At 34.2% G+C, this 18,956-nt stretch overlaps 3 protein-coding genes across 5 annotated transcripts in view; 2 read left to right on the top strand and 1 right to left on the bottom strand.

The window, feature by feature from the left end:
- LOC133870240 (protein TIC236, chloroplastic) overlaps positions 1 to 2,516 on the top strand; it is a 45,484-nt gene extending 42,968 nt beyond the window's left edge. The window contains exons 21-24 of the mRNA XM_062307325.1: positions 128 to 366; positions 492 to 683; positions 1,316 to 1,588; positions 2,098 to 2,516. Coding sequence (XP_062163309.1) covers positions 128 to 366; positions 492 to 683; positions 1,316 to 1,588; positions 2,098 to 2,244 — 851 coding nt within the window. The 3' untranslated portion in view covers positions 2,245 to 2,516. The remainder of the gene's footprint in view (positions 1 to 127; positions 367 to 491; positions 684 to 1,315; positions 1,589 to 2,097) is intronic.
- Positions 2,517 to 3,378: 862 nt separating this feature from the next.
- LOC133871047 (psbP domain-containing protein 5, chloroplastic) lies at positions 3,379 to 9,842 on the bottom strand. The gene is made up of 11 exons (XM_062308399.1): positions 9,599 to 9,842; positions 9,306 to 9,472; positions 8,911 to 9,019; positions 8,383 to 8,432; positions 8,181 to 8,248; positions 7,994 to 8,092; positions 7,056 to 7,115; positions 6,729 to 6,788; positions 6,587 to 6,641; positions 6,283 to 6,332; positions 3,379 to 3,692 (listed from the first exon to the last, which is right to left on the bottom strand). Exons 1-11 carry the CDS (start codon positions 9,667 to 9,669, stop codon positions 3,594 to 3,596), a joined length of 888 nt encoding a protein of 295 aa, XP_062164383.1. The 5' UTR covers positions 9,670 to 9,842; the 3' UTR covers positions 3,379 to 3,593.
- Positions 9,843 to 11,352: 1,510 nt separating this feature from the next.
- LOC133871024 (polyadenylate-binding protein-interacting protein 5-like) lies at positions 11,353 to 15,405 on the top strand. 3 transcript variants are annotated; one of them, XM_062308362.1, is made up of 4 exons: positions 11,353 to 11,514; positions 12,684 to 13,147; positions 13,490 to 13,520; positions 14,963 to 15,405. In XM_062308362.1, the coding sequence occupies exons 2-4, from the start codon at positions 12,722 to 12,724 to the stop codon at positions 14,974 to 14,976; spliced, it is 471 nt and encodes a 156-aa protein (XP_062164346.1). In that variant the 5' UTR covers positions 11,353 to 11,514; positions 12,684 to 12,721; the 3' UTR covers positions 14,977 to 15,405. The 3 variants fall into 3 exon arrangements, with proteins under 3 accessions (XP_062164346.1, XP_062164345.1, XP_062164344.1); XM_062308361.1 differs by lacking the exon at positions 14,963 to 15,405 and adding an exon at positions 14,702 to 14,934; XM_062308360.1 differs by lacking the exon at positions 13,490 to 13,520 and having other exon boundaries at positions 11,354 to 11,514.
- The last annotated feature ends 3,551 nt before the right edge of the window (positions 15,406 to 18,956 follow it).

The following is an 18,956-nucleotide window of genomic DNA, read 5'->3' as shown; positions in this document are numbered from 1 at the left end:
TTTTGGGGATAATTTGAGAATTTTGTGTTATGGGTTTTGAATGAATACATATAAACTTATCAACATTTCATGTTGTTATTTTGCAATCTTTGTTTTGTTTACATTGATTGTTTTTGCACGTTGGCAGTTAAATCATCTGAAGTTGAAAAGGAAATGGAGCAAGTGAACATCAAACCAAATGTTGATATCCGCCTCAGTGATTTGAAGCTTGTTCTAGGACCGGAGTTGAGGATAGTTTATCCTTTGATTCTGAATTTTGCTGTTAGTGGAGAGCTTGAGCTAAATGGCCTAGCTCATCCGAAACGGATAGAACCTAAAGGCATTTTAACATTTGAAAATGGTGATGTGAATCTTGTGGCAACTCAGGTGAGCCCTATGTTTTCTTCTCTTTGAGTGCAAATTTTCTTTTGCACTGCTTATTATCTTGGTTTTTCTATGGGCTGACTTTTTCTTTTTTGGTGAAAATGTGATGTTGACCTTTACAAATTCAGGTGAGGCTTAAGCGAGAGCATCTAAATGTAGCAAAGTTTGAGCCTGAGTATGGACTAGATCCAATGCTAGATTTAGCTTTGGTTGGATCTGAGTGGCAATTCAGAATTCAAAGTCGATCCAGCAATTGGCAGGACAAACTGGTGGTAACCTCAACTCGTTCTGTGGAACAGGATGTACTATCACCTATTGAGGTAACATCTAATACTCCAGTTGGGTGTGAATTTCCAGTTTTCTTCCATTAATGTTAAGCAGACAGTGATTCTGGAACTTAAGCTATAAAACCTTTGACCCCATGAATTATTTTCATATTGCATTATGCATGCACTTGTTAAGTGTTCAGAATATGCCAAGACCATGATACATCAAAAGTGTTAAAAATAAAAAGAAGATAAGAGGATATCATGACAATTTTCACTTTTGAATAATAATTTTTTAGTTTGCATATCTAAAGATATATGAACTGATAACAAATTAAAGATCAAGACATACACTGCTGCCAAACATATTGTCAAACCTGATTTTCCAATTTCCCCGTGTTTTGAAAGTTTTCTTTGTGGATGCAAAAATGTACTTAAATTTAGCGTAGTGGGTGTGGGCAATTTCTCTGTGCAATTCTGTTCTTGTTGTCTACCAAATCTACATGCCGCTAGGTATTTTGGGCTGGTAGATGCCACTTGGTGGAACCCACATCCAAACCATTCATGATTTCCCTTAGATGTCCACTTTAGTTTATCATTGCAATTTTGAAATTTGGATTAAATTGTTTGTCATGTTTTTTAGACTTTAGGCGATTTGATCTCATCAATCTTTTCCATCGACACAGGCTGCTAGATTCGTTGAGAGTCAATTGGCAGAGTCCATTTTGGAAGGTGATGGCCAGCTTGCATTCAAAAAACTTGCAACTGCGACACTTGAAACATTAATGCCCAGAATTGAAGGAAAGGGAGAATTTGGCCAGGCTAGGTGGAGGCTAGTATATGCACCACAGATCCCTAGTTTGCTCTCTGTTGATCCTACAGTTGATCCTCTCAAATCTCTGGCCAATAATATTTCGTTTGGTACTGAGGTTGAAGTCCAGCTAGGGAAACGCCTTCAGGTTATCTTGAAACTCTTACCTTTCATTGAAATTTTCACATTTTTTAAACTGATAATTCTAATTTTGTTAAAAGGTAAATCATTACAGTTGGATTATTGACAATTAGGGGGGCAAATTATAAAAATATTAGATTATCATGAAGTAGAAGAAAGTGAACCCTTCCTTTCCGTTCATTGTATTATAAAGGCCCTCGCATTAACATTTTGACTGGATAGTTGTATTTTGTACCTTAATAACCTTTTTTGTCCAAAAAGAAACTTGATATCCATTTTTTGGCCAAAAGAACAGCTTGATATCTGTTTGGTTGGTTTTGCCCCTGGGAGAGGAGGGGGATCTCATAGAATGAAGGTTGGTCTGTTTTGGTGGACTAAGATGCTCTAATTTTCTGTTTGATTAATGTTGAGAAGAAATGCAGATTTTAGTTGTTATTTTCCTTGAATTTGTTTATTATGATTTAAAGCATCTGCTATCTTCTTATTTTTACTTCCCCTCGTTATGTTTTTTCCTAGGCCTCCATTGTTAGGCAGATGAAGGACTCAGAGATGGCAATGCAGTGGACCTTGATCTACCAGCTAACAAGCCGCTTGCGAGTGCTCCTACAATCTGCTCCATCCAATCGCCTTCTCTTTGAATATTCTGCTACATCACAGGATTGACCCACCGGCCATGCTCTGCCGGCTAAAACATTTGCCATGCAGATGGAACCTCTGGTAGTCATTGGCACGGTCGATTTTCCACCCCCGCCCGCTTTTTTTCTAAATGAGAGAGGAAAAGGGTAGCATTTTTTTTTTTTCATGTATAGACGTATAGTTATTGTAAAGGTAGATGCTATCATATTCTTTGCTCAAAAATGAATGAGCTTTGTTCATATTTAGGCTGTCATACTTTGTACAAAGTTTAAGCATCAAGGAAAGTAATTTTTGCTTGATTTAGGTTTTGGGAAAATTATAAACTATCTTCTTGTAATTTGGGATAATCACAAATCATCTTCATGTCTTTTGGAAATCGTCGGTAAAACATTTTTCGTCCCAATTAATGGTTCTCCTAAATTATGTGTATCTTTTAATAAATCATGACATTTAGCATTCTGGCCACTTCCCTTTCTCCAAATTTTTCGTTTCAAGCATCAGGCGGAAAATATGGGGTCACCTTGGCGAAAACCTCTCTTCCCCGGAAAATAGCCATTAAGCTCCCCATTAATATTGACAGAGAATCTTGTGGTTGAAATACATACAATGATCGAGGAAACCCTAATATTAAGAAAACCCGCAACCGTCAAAACTACATCAATAAGTTTTAAAAACTCCCCGTTAATAGTAAGTTTTGGTTAGGGTTAATAGAAGGTTAAATTTCATGTTTCAGTGACGCATGAAATTGAAACAAAAATAAATAAATGATAATTTTATTTTAGTCCAAATCATATGAAAGTTTAATGTCGGTTCCCAAAAGAAAGATAATTTATAAGTTCCTTTTAGCTATAGGTGGGCAATTTATAATTTTATCCCCAATTTTTTTTTTTTTTTTTTTTTTTTTTTTTTTTTTTTTTTTTTGGGTCTGTAGGAGAGTCCATGGTAAACTGTGATTGTTTGTATTAGCTTTTACCTGGTATGACAATAAATTGTGACTCATTTATCTGTGTGATCCAAAACCACGTCCACTATTAGGGACATTGAATGGAGAAGTATTTTCTACCGTAACCCAATTTGTGAACGACGACCCTCAAACGTTATCCAAACACATTTGAGTTGGATTAAGATTCTTTCAATTTCAAGTGAAACAGAAATGATTCATTTATGATTAAGATTGGATTTTATAGATAGATTTAATAGTGTATACATCGCTTGAAATGGAGAGAATCTACTAATGTTTACATGTGGTAGATGTTCTCATGCCTTTCAAAACAATTTCCTTAATTTCAGACAAAATGCCAAGCTTGAGGAAACTATGGCTAACCTTAAAATTGTTTTAAGAACCAATAGAGTATTTCGACCAAAATTTAAGTGTTTCACCAAAATCTCCATGGATCCTTGTATGGAGGAACATAGTTTTCCGTGGGAGGAATAAGGCGAAAAGAAGCCACAGTTTTCTCCAGAAAAGGCCCCATCTGCATCACATAAAAAGCCAATTTTCAGTTAAGCTCAGTTCCTAATTGGCATCTTCACATAAATGCCACTTTTTTCTTTCAATACTTAAAGATAGAGTCGGAGAGACTAAGAAACATCACATAAGTAAAAATAAATAAATAAAATAAATAATAAAAAAGAAGAAGAACGAAAGAAATAAAAAAAGAAAGAAGAAAAAAGACGGTTTCTTTCAAATTGGGTTGGAAGAAATTTCTCAAACCTAGTACATCTGTCCTTAATGTATGCGATTCTCACATGAATTTTTAAAAATGCACATAAGTACTTTCAAAATTGCATGTAAGAATCAGATACTTTAAGGACAAATGTCAGTTAAATAACTGAGATGGAGGAAAACTTTATCTAAAAATAAAATGTTTCAATTGCTATGCAAATCAAAATAGTGCAATATAAATATGTTAAACAACTGAAGTCTAAGTACTCCCAAAATTGAGAAAACCCATTTCAAGCAGGAGCATATCTATTCCCTAGAGCAAACGTGTAGAATAAGCTTAATCAAAATGGAAAACGGTAAGTTGGTTGATATCAGTGAGCAGAAGATGATAACAATAGATCATTTAATTGGCGGGAAAAATAAATAAATAAATAAAAAGAACGGAAAAACTATCAGCATGCCCCAAAACCAAAAGGTTGACCCCAATTGCGATTTTGCAGAGTTCATATCCCAGCAAGAACTCATGAAAGACCAATAATGAGACAGATTTCTTACATGCAACATGAAGTGATTGTTAATTTGCTGTTAACCACTATTACAGTTTGTAATTACTGCTGCAGAGTAACTGATGAGTGCCAAATATTGTGTATTTAGACCCCTTGATTTACATTAGTTAGACCTTTAGCCTTGTTATTTTCTGATGCTTTGGTTAGTTTTTGTGTTTTTTATGTTTTGTAGGTTAATAAGTGAGAAATGGCAAAATTCATGTGGAATTGCTTGGAAAATTCGGAAGTTCTGAAGAACTCGATCGATTGAACTTAAATTCGATCGATCGAATTTTGTCCGAAGTCGATCGATCGATCGAAATTTCCCAGAACTTACTTTTGCAGAAGCACGCCAGAACACCCAATCAGGAGCTTCTCCATGACAAAAAGCAGTTCTCCCTATGATTTTCGCAGCAGAACACGCTGGTTTCGTATTCTTGGTTGTCTCTAGCAAGAGAGGAACCCTAGAGGGGGCTAGATGAGTCATTTTACATGGGTTTCTAGCCCTAATTTCCTTCTATAAAAGCCATAGCCATGCCTCCTTGTTGGAGAGTTCAAAGAACAGTAGATAGGTTTTAATTTCGTGCATTTTGTAGTGTATTCCAGTAGCTTTTGTTCTTAGACACTTTCTTTTTGTAAAGCTTTCCTATTATTTCCATGGTTGTTCTTCATTTTCTTGTGGTGTTCTTAGTCATGGAAGGCTAGTAACCTCAACTAAGGTTGAGGATGAAACCTTTCCATTGATGACACTCACACTCTTGTTATAATACTTGCACATTTGATGATATATCATATTTGTTATTCAAGTTCCATTCATTTAAATGCTTTATCTTTTGCAATGAATGTGGTTGTTGGTAGATATAGGACATTTAATGTGTTTCAACCGATGGATACATTGTTTTATCAGTTTGAATGATGATATCCATTGTGATTTGTTCATTGAATGGATACATTTGATGATTTGATTTCAAATGGGTACTTTTTGTGATTTATCTTTGAGTTGGATTCATTTAATGGTTCTAGAGTATGTGGTTGAGAAACTTGAATGACACCCTAAGCTTAATGTTCTTTGGGTGTTCAAGTGGAAACCAAGAGTGTGAGTTGTTGGATTTGGTTTGGTAGATTCCTTAGCCTTAGTTCCTTTTAATTTGCATATTTCATTTCATCTCTTTAATTTAGTCTTTTACTCTTGAATCAATCCTCAAACTTTTGGAACTAGGTTAAAATGAGGTTGAATAAACAAGACACCAACATTTGACCATTTCCCTGTGGATTTGACCTCGCACTTGCACATACTATATTGCAAACGATTCGTGCGCTTGCAAGTACTCATTAAAACACACATCAGTAACTTTTGTATATTAGATTCTCTCTAGATATTATCATCTAATTTGGATATATATAAACATCATTGCACAAGTAAAATAGATAGGAATTACTTTAAACTAGTCTGGAGAGACGGCTAGAAGAAGATATTGTAGCTGGAAGAGGAGAAATAGTGAGCTTGTTTTATGGTCTTTCAGCTTACCCTCTTTGAGGATTTGAAAAAGTGTATTGTTTCAATTGTATTTTGTTTTAGTGTTGCTTAGCTTGGATAGCTCACACTATTAGTTTGGAGTCTAGGAAACTGGATGTTTCCTTGTGTCTTCTAGCTTAAATTGCTAGACTGCTTGTAATTCATTGTTTGATATATGAAATATTTACTCATTCATCAAAAAATAAAGTAGATAGGAATTATAATGCTAACAATGTGTGTGTCATGTTTATAGATGCATGCCTGCATGTGTGTGTGTGTGTGTGTGTGTGAGAGAGAGAGAGAGAGAGAGAGAGAGAGAGAGAGAGAGAGAGACTTACCTTGTTCCACTGCCTGCTAAGGGTTGAAGCATTTAGAGAGTAAAAATAACCTGCAATTCAGTTTTTGTCAAGTCATGCAAATCTTTTAAGTACAAGAATTATAATCTTGTACTTCAATGCTTTCAAGTGCTTGATGTGTATTTCAAGAAAGCTTCAAGAACAGGATTAAAAAAAACAGTAGAATATATAATCAACAAAGGCAACATTAAGTTTGTATTAGTACAACTCATAATCGAAAAAAGGCATTACTAAGTTTTTATACATGTATAACAAAGAATAGAACTGATAAATAATACGGTCATACCATCTCGTTCAGCTGTTGAAGCAACATAATGTCGATAAAGGTTTGCTTCTTGAGCCTGGGAATTTTGACGGAAGCATTGAAAACCATATCAGAGTGCTCATACTTTTGCATTGAAATTGCTACTGAAGATACAAACACTTACAGTTTTTGTAGGTGATTTGCGAACAAGGTACTCATAATACCAGTATGGCTCCCCATCAATCTGGAACAAATAACTCCGATCAAGTTCTACTTGCACACATTAAGACAGACAAACACATACATGGAGACACATATGTATGCATGCATCTATATATGTATGCATGAATGTGTGAATGGATGTGTCATGTACATTTATATGTATACAAGGACATAAAAATATAGATTTTTCAATGATACTTTTGGCTGCATAAGTTGTGTCATTTTTCTTTTTATCATATTCAGCTCAATGTTGGAAAACTATAAATGGAAGCAAATTTTGAGAGCTTACTTCACTAGAATGTGCATCAAGAACCGAACTCTCAGCCATGCGCTGACTTGAGGTGACTCGCTGCAAGATATAGTAGCAAATTAGTCCAATGAATTAACTTCAAAGGATTCAAGCTTTTGGAAGGAAGGGAAAGCGACAAGCCACAAGATAGATCATGGCAGAAGCACTACTATTATGAAGAATGTCCATTATTGTTCCTGAAATTGAACCAGCAAACCTTTTACTCCATACTTGTAAGCAGTATAAATATAATGTCCTCATGATTTTACTTCTTAACAATGAAAAGGCAATATTAGCTTTTCTTCCTTTTCTGTTTTGAAACACCTTGATATGCATGCACATACTTACAAACCCGGTCAATCAGCATACAGGGCCTTTTGAGGTTGGCAGGTAAGAGGGGATCTCTCAACACTGTTAAATCATCACTTGTCCCCAAAACTTAAGCTAATAGGAAAATGTGAATTTAATCATTTAATTAATATTCTAAAAGCCTCCCTCACGTGTGGGCTTAAACTTTCCCTTACTAAGTGATGTTCAACACGTGGAATATTTAATTGATATAGGAGGTGAATGACAGAGATAAGGTTAAAATTTAAGACATTTGCTCTAATACCATATTAAGTTACCATTTGTCCTAAAAACTTAAGCTAATAGAAAATAATAAATTTAATCATTTATTCAAGCTTAAGCTAATAGAAAATAGAAAAATTTAATCATTTATTCAATACTTTAACACTCATTGAGTCTTTGAATCCTATGGAAGATCCAGGTCAAAATCTAATGTATTAAATGGGTCAAAAAACTGAAGTTGCCCTATAAAACTTCAAGACTTGTAATGCAATCCTTGGGAAAAAGATTCTAGATGGAGTAGCTGACCAATCAAATGCGCTTCCTAAAACTGAAGTGCTAGTTTATGTGAGACAGGCAGACTCAATTACCAAGGCAGACTTGTCAGACAAAACAGAATCAGCAACATCTTTTGCAGTCCATGTCTTCTTGTCCTTTGTTTTTATAAACTGTGAATTTGGGGGACCTATCTGAATCAAAGGAAATAAAATCATTAACCTTGAGAAATAACCAAAAGGAATTTAACTTAGCAAGCAACATGGTTAAATCAAAAGTTACCGAGACAGATATGATGAGGTTATCAATAATGTCAACACGCTCCGAAACAATGCGCAGGCGTGCATCAGCTGTATGATATTAAAGAAAAAATATCAAGTTAGTATTACATAGGTGATCAGTGTTCATTGCGTCATGTTTTCCTATATAGATTGATATAAAAACAACCATTGAGTGATGTTCCAAAAAATCTAAATGCACTTACGAGACAGTGGTGCAGCTGACGAATAGCGTTCTGGCTTCCTAGATTCCACCCTTTAAATATATGAAAAGAGTTAGGTTCCTACAATTTAAGGATGAACAATAGAAATAAAGAAGATGACTAGCTTGCTTTTGTATAAAGTATGTCAGATGCATTTTAATTTTGGGAAAGACTGTCCCAAAAGGTTCTCAACATAGAAATCCTATACTATTGTAAACAAAGAAAAAATGAGTGCTATTGGTGAACTTGGAGTATCTGGTTTTGAAAACAGTCAAGGAATTTAGCAATAGTTAGATATATTAAACTAATGGAGCCTGAGACAAAATTGAGAGAATCTTTTCTTATAAATGATCTTTTCTAATCTTACGGCATAGAAAAAGAAGTGTTACAATTCATCCTTAAATGCTTCAAAAAGTATAATAAGTTCAAGACGAAAATATTTTCCTGGAAAAAACAAAAAATAACACATGATTTTCTTTTGTTTAAATGAAGTACCTATAAGAATTTCATATTTTGATGCAAAAGGCCTACCATTTAAAGAGGAACTTCTTAGATGGCAACTCCACTGGGTACAAATAAGAATAAGAATTTATATCATCAACAAGTGAAGCCATTTTCAACTCTTCCTCTGCCAGAGAATCTGCAAGAGAGGCTTTGCTAATATGATGTCTTTTCAGAAACTAAAACCCAACAAAGCAGACATAATTTAGAATAAAGAAGAAGCCATAAACTTAAACATTGAAAAAATAAAATCAATTTACAAAATCACCAATTTTCACATCGAAAGTCAATGTCCCTATTATATTTCTCAATGTATACAAAGAATCTAAAAACAAACCGAACTAGACTTAAAAGCACTTTTGAACATCTTTAACGAAATTTCAAACAGGATAGATAATAAAGAGCAAATTAAACGTTAAACGTACCTAAAGATGGTAACATTATAGATAATGAAGAAGATAGGCCGAAGAGCACCAAATCCCTTCTGCAAAAACCATTTTGCGAAGTGGGTGTTGAAGTAGCACATGCAAATCCTTGGAATTTCCCACGTATTCTACATTTCTTGTGGTTTAGCATACTTCTGCTCTGGTTTCTGATTGCCAACGTTACACAGTCATATTTGAGACACAGATAGTGGAAAGAGTCAAAGACATTCATACATACATACATACATACATTCATACTGAGAGAGAGAGAGAGAGAGAGAGAGAGAGAGAACCTGAAGCAGAGGTGGTGTGGAAGAAAAGAATGTTTGGGAGTGGAGAGAGAAGGAGAGGGAGAGAGAACCATTTTTCTTTAAGCCTTCCTCCTCTCTTCTTTCTTTTCTACTATATAATTTGTCAGTTCATCCACTTGGATTCTGTAGAGGAGAATTGCTAGTTTTTGCAGTTGTTCATGTTGTGAAGAGATATAGTGGATAGGTTTGGTTTCTCTACAGTTTGTTTCAGTCAGTTAAGGTAGGATTCCCAATGAGATATGTTTGGTTTCTTCACAGTTTGTCTCTCAGTAAAGGTAAGATTCCTTGTCCAATAAAACCCTGCCATGTCACTCGATAGACCAAGACCCATCTTGCTGAGATATAAGGTAGGACCATTAAACTCTTACTAGTATGCATCCCTCTTTTTTTTTCTTTTTTCTTTTTTACATTTTTAATAATTTATATATTGTCAGGAAAAAAAATTAATGGTAAATTATATATAAAAAAAACTACAAAAAAAATTATTTTTTAAAAATGAAAAACCAAGGGGTTTTTAAAACCTAGTGGTGTTTATAAAAAAAAAAATTATTATAATTACAACTAAAAAATGAGCAGGATAACAACACTAAAACCCTTTTCACATGAAAGTGATTCTACTCATAAACTAAAACTTCCAAGCAAGTTTTTATTACAATTTTTTTATAAATTAACTTGACAGTTCAAATGACACTTGTATAATCGCTACACAAATAAATTTTCCAGTCAAATTTTGTTATTTAATTATTTTTACCCATATTGTGCCACATAACATTTATGTCAACGGCCACAAGAGTTATAATAAGATATATATGCGCTAAAAACACTTCCATTTTACTGCTACCTCCCTTGCTCCCTAACGCAACATTGTCATGTTGGCTAAAAAAACTTAGCCCCCAATCTCCTAGTTGACGCCACCCCCCAGCCATCATGAGGGCGGCCGAGACCACTCAATTTAGTAGTTATAATCATCAGATCAGAGGTCAAGGATAGTCGCGACCCACTCTAGAGGCTCCAAAAGTCTATCTCTTAAGTTCAGTTAGAGTGGCCGACACCCTTAAGAGAAGTTGATGTGGTAATGCCACGTCACATTACCACATCAATAACATTTACAAAGCTGATGTAACATCTAGAGAGTAAAAAAATAGAAATAAAACGAGAGAAAGCCATATGATCCCGACATTAGTGAAGCTTAATCTGGTAACTCCCCTAGCTGCTCAACTAGCACATTCTATAGACCTTCCCTCTTTCACACCGGAGGGTGAGGGTGATTCTCTTGTAGTCATCTTGGCTCTTCAACAACCTTCCCTTCTATTGGATTGGCTCATTTCTACACCAATCCAAGACATTTTGTCCTACATCCTCCTTCTTTTTGTTTGAAAGGTTAGGAAAGTCAACCGAAATGTAAATTTTTATGCCGACCATATAGCTTATTGGGCTGCCACCAGGTATTTTTTTTTTGTCTCCTTTCCAATCTCTCCTCCCCCCTCTTCCCCAAGTGGTAGTGGTGGTAGTGGTGGTAGTGAGAAAGACCCTTTACTAAAAAATAAATAAATAAATAAAAAGAGAGAAATCTCTAACTTTGGGGGATGGGGTTATCAAGTGGTTACCGGAAAGCCAAAAAAAAAAAAAAAAAAAAAAGGCGGAGCCAAATAGCAGTTAACCCAGCTGCCAATCAAATCCCAATTAGGAAACATTTCTAACCCGGTTACAGTAAACCTGTATCCAAACAGACCCTACACTGCACTACGAACTCTTCAACACAGAAAATCTCCCCCAAGACGCACACACTATATATAATATATATATATATATATATTTCTCAATCACTGCTTTTGCAATTTCTTCGCGCTCCGGACTGACCGTTCTGAAGAGTTAGGTTCTCATCGCTTTACTGGCCGGTGAGTTTCCACTCAATTCTCAATCGTAGTTTGTGTTTCTATGATTTTTTTTTTAAAAAAAAACTTTTCTGAATATTTTCTCTATTTTTTCTTTTTCAATTTAGGGTTTCTTGTTACACTAGCTTTACCGGAATGAAACGATAGGAATAGTTTTTGATGAAGTCGGATTGATTTTTTTTTTTTATCTTGGTTTTTTTTCCCTTTTTGTTGGAATTAAATTTGTTATAGGATTGCAATTGATTACTTGAAGTCTATCTGAAAATTAAAAACAAAAGTCGAGTCTGGAAATGAAAGTGAAAAAAAGTTAAATATGAAAACTCGATTGGTATAGTTGTTTCGTTCGTCGTTAGGGATTTGGAATTGATATGCGATCAATAGGTATGATCGAAAGCTAAGTCGCAGGAGCACTTTACCCAATTATTTTGTTGGTCCGAGTCTTGCAATTTAATTGAATATATATATATATATATATATAATTTTTTTTTCCTTGTGTATAATTTGGTTTAATGCGCTTTTATTGTGGTTATATTTGTGGAATTATATTGTGGGAAGTTTTAGATAGAGGGAGAGATTGTTAAGAGCCTCTGGAGTGGTAACTTGATTTATGATTTCAAGTGGTATGGTTGGACGAAAGGTTAGTAGTTTGCTTGATATTTGTGATATGGGGTTTCTGTGATTATTCAGTGCAACAAATTTATGTGCACGAACAATGTATTATAGCCTTAGGAGATATCCAATGCCTGTTATTGGGGAATCTTCTGATTACTTGAGTACAACTTCCATGAATTATATGGAAGTTGCAAATAATTATTCCAGCTTTCTGAATGTTAGAGGAAAATTGTGGTCGAAAGAAAGTTTTGGGCTCTTTAATGACATGATTGGACTACAATGCTACACAATCTTTTGTAATAGTTCATTTACTTATCAAAAAAAAAAAATACCAATGACCGTTAGTGGTAATGTCCCTTTGAGTACTTTCATGATAACAAGAATTCATTTGCACTTTATGTTGAAGTGCGACTGGTGTATTATTATACTTGTCAACATTATTTAAATCCTATCTTTTTATATGTTATATGACTTGTATTGTAAAGTGTTGAAGTTTGTTTAGTTGAAGTTTATTTCACTATGTGCCGGATCTGCTAATAGTGGGGTTTTTTCTTTTTCAGGGAACAGTGATATTTTTTTTTGTTAATGAACTGAAGCCATGAAGCCAAGAGTATCTTCCCTGAATCCACATGCAGCATCATACATTCCGCTCTCCCAAAGAGATGCAAATGATAGAACTTATGTGACAGCAAAAGACTATAAAAGTGGCAATGAGTCTGTCCGGTTTGGAGCCCCTGACCAGCTCTATAGCAAATTTTCTCTCAACCCTAATGCCTATGGTACTGAAAAAAACCCCAGTCGTGAAGTTTTTACAGTGAAGAGCCACCCTGCCCATAGTTACAGTTCACCACCACAAAATGTGAATCAAGCGACAGATAAGCAGATACTGGATGAAGAATTTGACATGGATTTTGAATATCTTCAGATGACATTTCCTGGTTTATCTGATCAGTCCCTTAATGATGTCTATTTGGCAAATAATGGTGACTTGGAAGCCACTGTTGACATGCTGAACCAACTTGAGGTGAATAAGTAAACTTATTAATTTTAGAGTTTTTAAACAACAGTTATAATATGAGTAATGTTACACACACTATCATACTCTCACTCTCACACTCGTTGATGTGGCTTTTAAAATTACCATTGGATTTGAGTTTGATCATTATTGGATTTTAGTCAAATGGTGATTTTAAAAGTCATGTCAAGGATTATTCATTAAAAAAAAAAAAAAAAAAGCCATGTTAAGGAGTATGAGAGTGGGAGTGTGTGTATCATTACTCCTCATAATATTATCAAGTGGTCAAAGTAGACTTAATTCTCTATAGTTTTTTGTATTTAATTTTGTATTTTGGTGTTTGTTTTTCAGCCCCTTACCAATAGTTTGACTTCAGATTATGGTACGTACAGCACTGTATGAAAAGTTCTGGTCTAGTTGTAGCAAATATCGAAAAACTTGAAACTTAAGTCTGTTTGGATGCAAGAGTTGAATTCGGATTTTATTCAACGTTTTGCTACAGTATTTTATTTTTTAAAAAACAAATCATATTTTATTCAACTTTTTCTAAACAAATCATATTTTATTCAACTTTTTTTAATTTTATCTCACAAAGTCAAACTTCGAAATTCGCACACCAAATAAGAATTGAATTCTAATTTAAAAAATCGAACACCGAAACGGACTAATAATAACTTTCCTGATTCTTTGGTATGGCTATGGTAGTTCATATTGTCTTATGAGTTTTCTGTTATAATCTCGGATCAAGAGAAGGTGAAAGGGATCCACCTCAAAGGTTGTAGCTAATCAAATAGAGCTTTATAGGTAAGAGGATGTTTGTCAATATTTTTTCGCCTGCCATTTTAACCACTTTGTGTAGAAAATAAATCCTTAAATTTGGGCACTTTTATCTTGTAAATACCTATTTGCTACAATTCCTGCAATTTTGAATAACATTGTTATGAGAACAATATTTCCTTTTGTTGCATCAGAAAGCTTTTCAGCTTTTCATGTGGATGCCATGATTACTAGGCCAAAGAAAATCTAATAGAAGTTATGTCATATACTTTAATTTCTGGACCTACAAAAGACTAGAAATATCCTACCAATGAACTCTGGCTCAAATGATACCTCCTTTCCCCATAAGAAAGTGATGGAGGATGAGGTCGTGGTTTCAAGATCCACTAGGTGGTGCATGGTAATTTACTGATTAAAAGGTCAGGAATATTATTCTAGGAGCAATTAAGTACCCATTGGAATTTAAGAAGTATTACCAAGACTCGGTTCACTTATCAAAACAGTTCCCAAGACTCGGTTCATACATATGCACCCTTAAAGACCACATGATTAAATAGTTGTTAATTCAGTTTGCTGTATTCATCTTACTGACGGCTCAGACAACCTTTATCTGCTGTTGTTTTCAGCCTCAATATCTTAAAAAGCAAGACATTAAATTCAATTTTTGTCAGTTGGTGGGAAATGGTCTGAAGACTCTTATGGAGCTCTTTTTTGTAGTCACCTCTAGCTGTATGTTACTTCCGGCACTGAAACTCAGTGGTGCAGTTTGTTTTTACATTATTGCAGATCTGATCTTGGAGCTGGTAAAAATTATAGATTGAATTTGGGTCGTCGTCTTCTACCGTGAGGAGAACATGTATACAGAGGGGGACACGTGTATCTGGATGCACGCTCAGAAACCCAAGTTTAGAAATATTAGCTGCCAAATAACCACTCTCATTAGTCAATATTAGTTGCATATTTGCAGCTTCCTTATTATCATAAGCTTAACTCTATCTTATGCTTTTACAGTCGTCATTGTAATAAGTGTTTGTCTCCTTTTTACAGCTCCAGCCTTTTGAGTCTTCTCAAAGTCTTCCAGACACTTTGGACATCGGCGATGTCTCAGAATTTGGAACTTCAGCCGATTGTGCACCACTGAAACTGAAGAATGTAGAAGGCGAAACCAGTGCTGCTTCATCCAGCTGCTAGGGCTTGGGCGATTGTCTACTGATTGACCTTGTGATGAACAATCTCATTTGTTTTTGGTTGGTATATTTGATCTTGTGGATAAGAAACATATAAATAGAGCATCTTCTTGGAGATGGCAGACATCAGACGTTATTGTATAGTCCTCTGCTGCTTGTTCTTCACTGTTCCCCCTCTTTTGTTTTGTTTTTTTTTTTTTCTGAGGCTCATTGTTTTTGTTTGATGGGTCAGATTCCCCCTGTGCGGTGTGCAGTTATGGTGCAGATTGCAGTTAGTTCAAAATGAGAGGATATTTGCTGTTTTGTTTTTCTTTTATGCTTTTGTCTTGCTTGGGGTATATGCTCTGTAAGAGTATCATGTAGTAGGGTTTTGTGCCTTAGTGGGTTTTGAGGTCTTAGGGCTTTCTTGTTTTAGGGCTTAACTCCTTGCGGGTTTTGTTAGGTTCTTTTGTGTGCTGTTCTCGGGTGCTCCTTTTGGGCTTTAGGGTTTTGTTGGGTGTTTTTTGTATGTTGACTTTGATAGTTTTTGTATATACTCCTTGTGTACTTAGGGGCGCTTTACGCTTTTTCTTATAAAACTTTTCTTAGTATCATTCTAATGTCACCTGAAGCTCTAGATAAATGATGGTTTAAGCACGTAGATTGTATTGCGGCGAAATATCCCACAATTTCAACTTGTTGATTTATGATGTTTTATTGCTCATCAAACACCTATTAGGCTACCAAGGCGTACTGCCGATGGTTATCACTTCAACTAAACCTATATTGAAAAGAGATATGCTATTCTTTTTATTCTTGTACATCTCTTGTCCAACTCTTTTTTAAATTCATTATTAAATCTGTTGGCCTGCAAATTTAATGATAGATTTGAAAAAAAAAATATGGATGGTGTTGGACGGGAGAAGGAAAAATAGTATTTATCTATTGAAAATGATTTCGTTGTTTTGCAAGGCATGACTAAATTTTAAGGGAAAATTACAGTTTGACCTTTTTAATTACCACCCGTTTTGCAACTAGCCTCACAAACTGTCAACACTTCGACTCCGGTCTCCCAAACTACCAAAACGTTTGAAAAATGCATATTTTGACGGAATATACTCATAATACTTCTATTATGTGTCATTTTTCAATTAAAAAATTAAAAATAATTAAAAATATAACTAAAAAAATAATTAAAAAATTAAAAAAAAAAAAAAAAAAAACTAAACTAAAAAAGAATTATTATTTTTTTTTTTATTTTTAAATAAAGCAAGGGAGCCACCCCCTTCCCAAGCATTTTCCTTTTTTTTAAAAAAAAAAAAAAAAAGTTTTTTTTTTAGTTTAGTTTAATTTTTTTTAATTGAAAAATGACATGTGGCAGGGGTATTATTGGCATATTTTGTTAAAATTGGTATTTTTCAAATGTTTTGGTAGTTTGGGAGGCCGAAGTTAGAGTGTTAACAGTTTGTGGGACTAGTTGCAAAACAGTTGGTGATTTGAGAGGCTAAACTGTAATTTTTTCAAATTTTAATGTAACCGAAAATAGAGCACATGTTTTGCACATGGAGTCTTTAGGTGTGAGTTCTTTTTCTGAAAAGCTGCCCTGTCTTGATAAAAAGAAAACGAAATTATGTTTCGTTTGTTTTAACATAAAATGTTTTTTTGTCTAAAATTATTTTTTTAAAAAATATTTTATGGCATTTGGCTCGTACGAAAAATGAGCAATGACAGAAAATGGCTTGAGACTTCCGGTAACCTCCGGTGGAGGTCTAGTGGCGGTTTGAAAATAAGAAGCTCAAATTAGAAAAAAAAAAAAATGATAATTTACAAAATTTAAAAATGGAAACCATTTTTTGAAACTAAATAAGTTTTTTTTTGTCAAACCGAAAATATTTTCGGTTTGACTATTTTTTTTTTTGTCACACCAAACACTAGAAAGTACGAAAAATATTTTCTAAAAATATTGGGAGAATTTCACTTATAACCCCTGACATTTCACCATTTTAAAAGTACCCAAAGTTTAAAACGTCTCAACTTAAAATATCCATTTTTTAGAAAGTTTCAATCTCAGTTATCCGATAGAATTTTTCGTAAGATCTTATCAAAATTCTTAAAATACCCTTGTGTTTATTTTTTTAAAAAAAATATTCTAAAAATTTTCAAAGATTCAAGCATGGATATTTTTGTAAATTTCGTTAAATTCTAACCAATACCTAAATCTTAGTAATTTTTTTTTTCTTTTTTTTTCCTTAAAAAAAAAAAGAGGTATTTTAGAAATTTTGACAGGATTTAACGGAAAATCCCAACGAAAAACTGAAATTAAAACTTTCTGAAAAATAGATACCCTAAATTGAAACGTTTTAAAGTTTAGGTACCTTCTTTTAAAAGGGATGAAAGTTCAAGGGTTATAAGTGAAAATTCTCCCAAAAATATTTGACGTCGAAACAAACAGAAATTTAAAATACGAAAAATGAAATTTAAATACTTAAAAAAATCTCTCTCCGTCAGGAAAATCTATGTATGTGGTTGTTGAATACGATGCAAAGCATATTTTCAGAAGTGTAAATCTTCACTACATTGTTGTGTGTTTTTAAGACTGGCGGTTGGGATTATTTCCAATTCAAGAAGTGCTACACATCCCAAATCTTTTTTCTAAAATTTGGTTTCCAAATGATGTGTCACAGTCTTTTGTGATTTATTATTTTGAAAAATGTGTTATCATCTCATTGGATAATGACATATCATTTGGGAACCACTTTTAGAAATAAAATTTTGGGAAGTAGAGCATTTCCCTTCCGATTCACATTAGATTTGCATTTTTAGATTTTAATGTTCCATCAAGTATACGCATGTACAAAGGTATAGGAAAAATGGATCGGAATTGGCTACAATTTTTCTGTCTATTCACTGCAACTGCAATTGAGAAAGAGGATAGGGCTCACCTGTCCAAACAGGTACTTGAGCAATTCGAGACCTATTTAGACATTTAAGCCTTATTCGAAGCTTTTGTTAATTAACTAACCGATTTGTATAGAATAGGCAATTGAGGAGAATTTCTGTCCAAAAAGCGTCTGAAAGAGAAACAAATGGACAGCCGGATCATTGGGCCATTCATGAGAGCAGTGATTGGCAGGGGACGGGTTGTCGTCCCCTGCCCGTCCCTTTTTGATAAAAAATGCTTTTTGATTTAAAAAGTATTTTTTTTATTATAAATGCCGGTTGGGGGACGGAAAAACCATCCCCCAACAATCATTTCCCATTCATGAGCCTCCACGCTGGCATAAGATTTATTTATTTTTTTGTTTTGGGATTTATTGGAGGAACAGGCTTTTTCAATCGATGTGGGATGCCCTAAGTTGGGAAAAAAAAAAATTGAAATATCTCTCGATAATGTGTAACAATTCATGTTGACGTGTCAGGTCAATTCATGGGTCATTCTGAATCTAACTCATTTTGTTAAACGGGTCAAACTTATTAACCATGACACATCACGACCAGTTAACTCATTTGATCAACATGTCGTATTGGGTTAACTCGACTTGACTCGAACCGAATACCCCATTTAATAAGACCCAAACACGACTCGTTAAACTTGTTTCAACCTGTAAATGAAGTACATAAATTTCCTACAAATCGATTTGAAGGAAATTTCCTACAACCCACATATAAGATTGACATGTGTCCCTTGGCATATGAGAAGCACATGTTATTTAAATATCAGGTGCTTCTTACATGCTTTTTCAATCGTATTAATAAAAAAAACATGTGATTTTCACATGTTTAAAATACAGGTGTCCTTATTATACGTGAGTTGTAGGAAATTTCTGTTCGTAAAAGAATTTAAATGAAGAAAAAAAAAAAAGAATTTTAATTTA

This window comes from Alnus glutinosa, chromosome 6 (genome assembly GCF_958979055.1).
Source record: "Alnus glutinosa chromosome 6, dhAlnGlut1.1, whole genome shotgun sequence".
Classification (NCBI taxonomy): Eukaryota; Viridiplantae; Streptophyta; class Magnoliopsida; order Fagales; family Betulaceae; genus Alnus; species Alnus glutinosa.
This window is presented reverse-complemented; position numbering and strand designations above follow the sequence as displayed.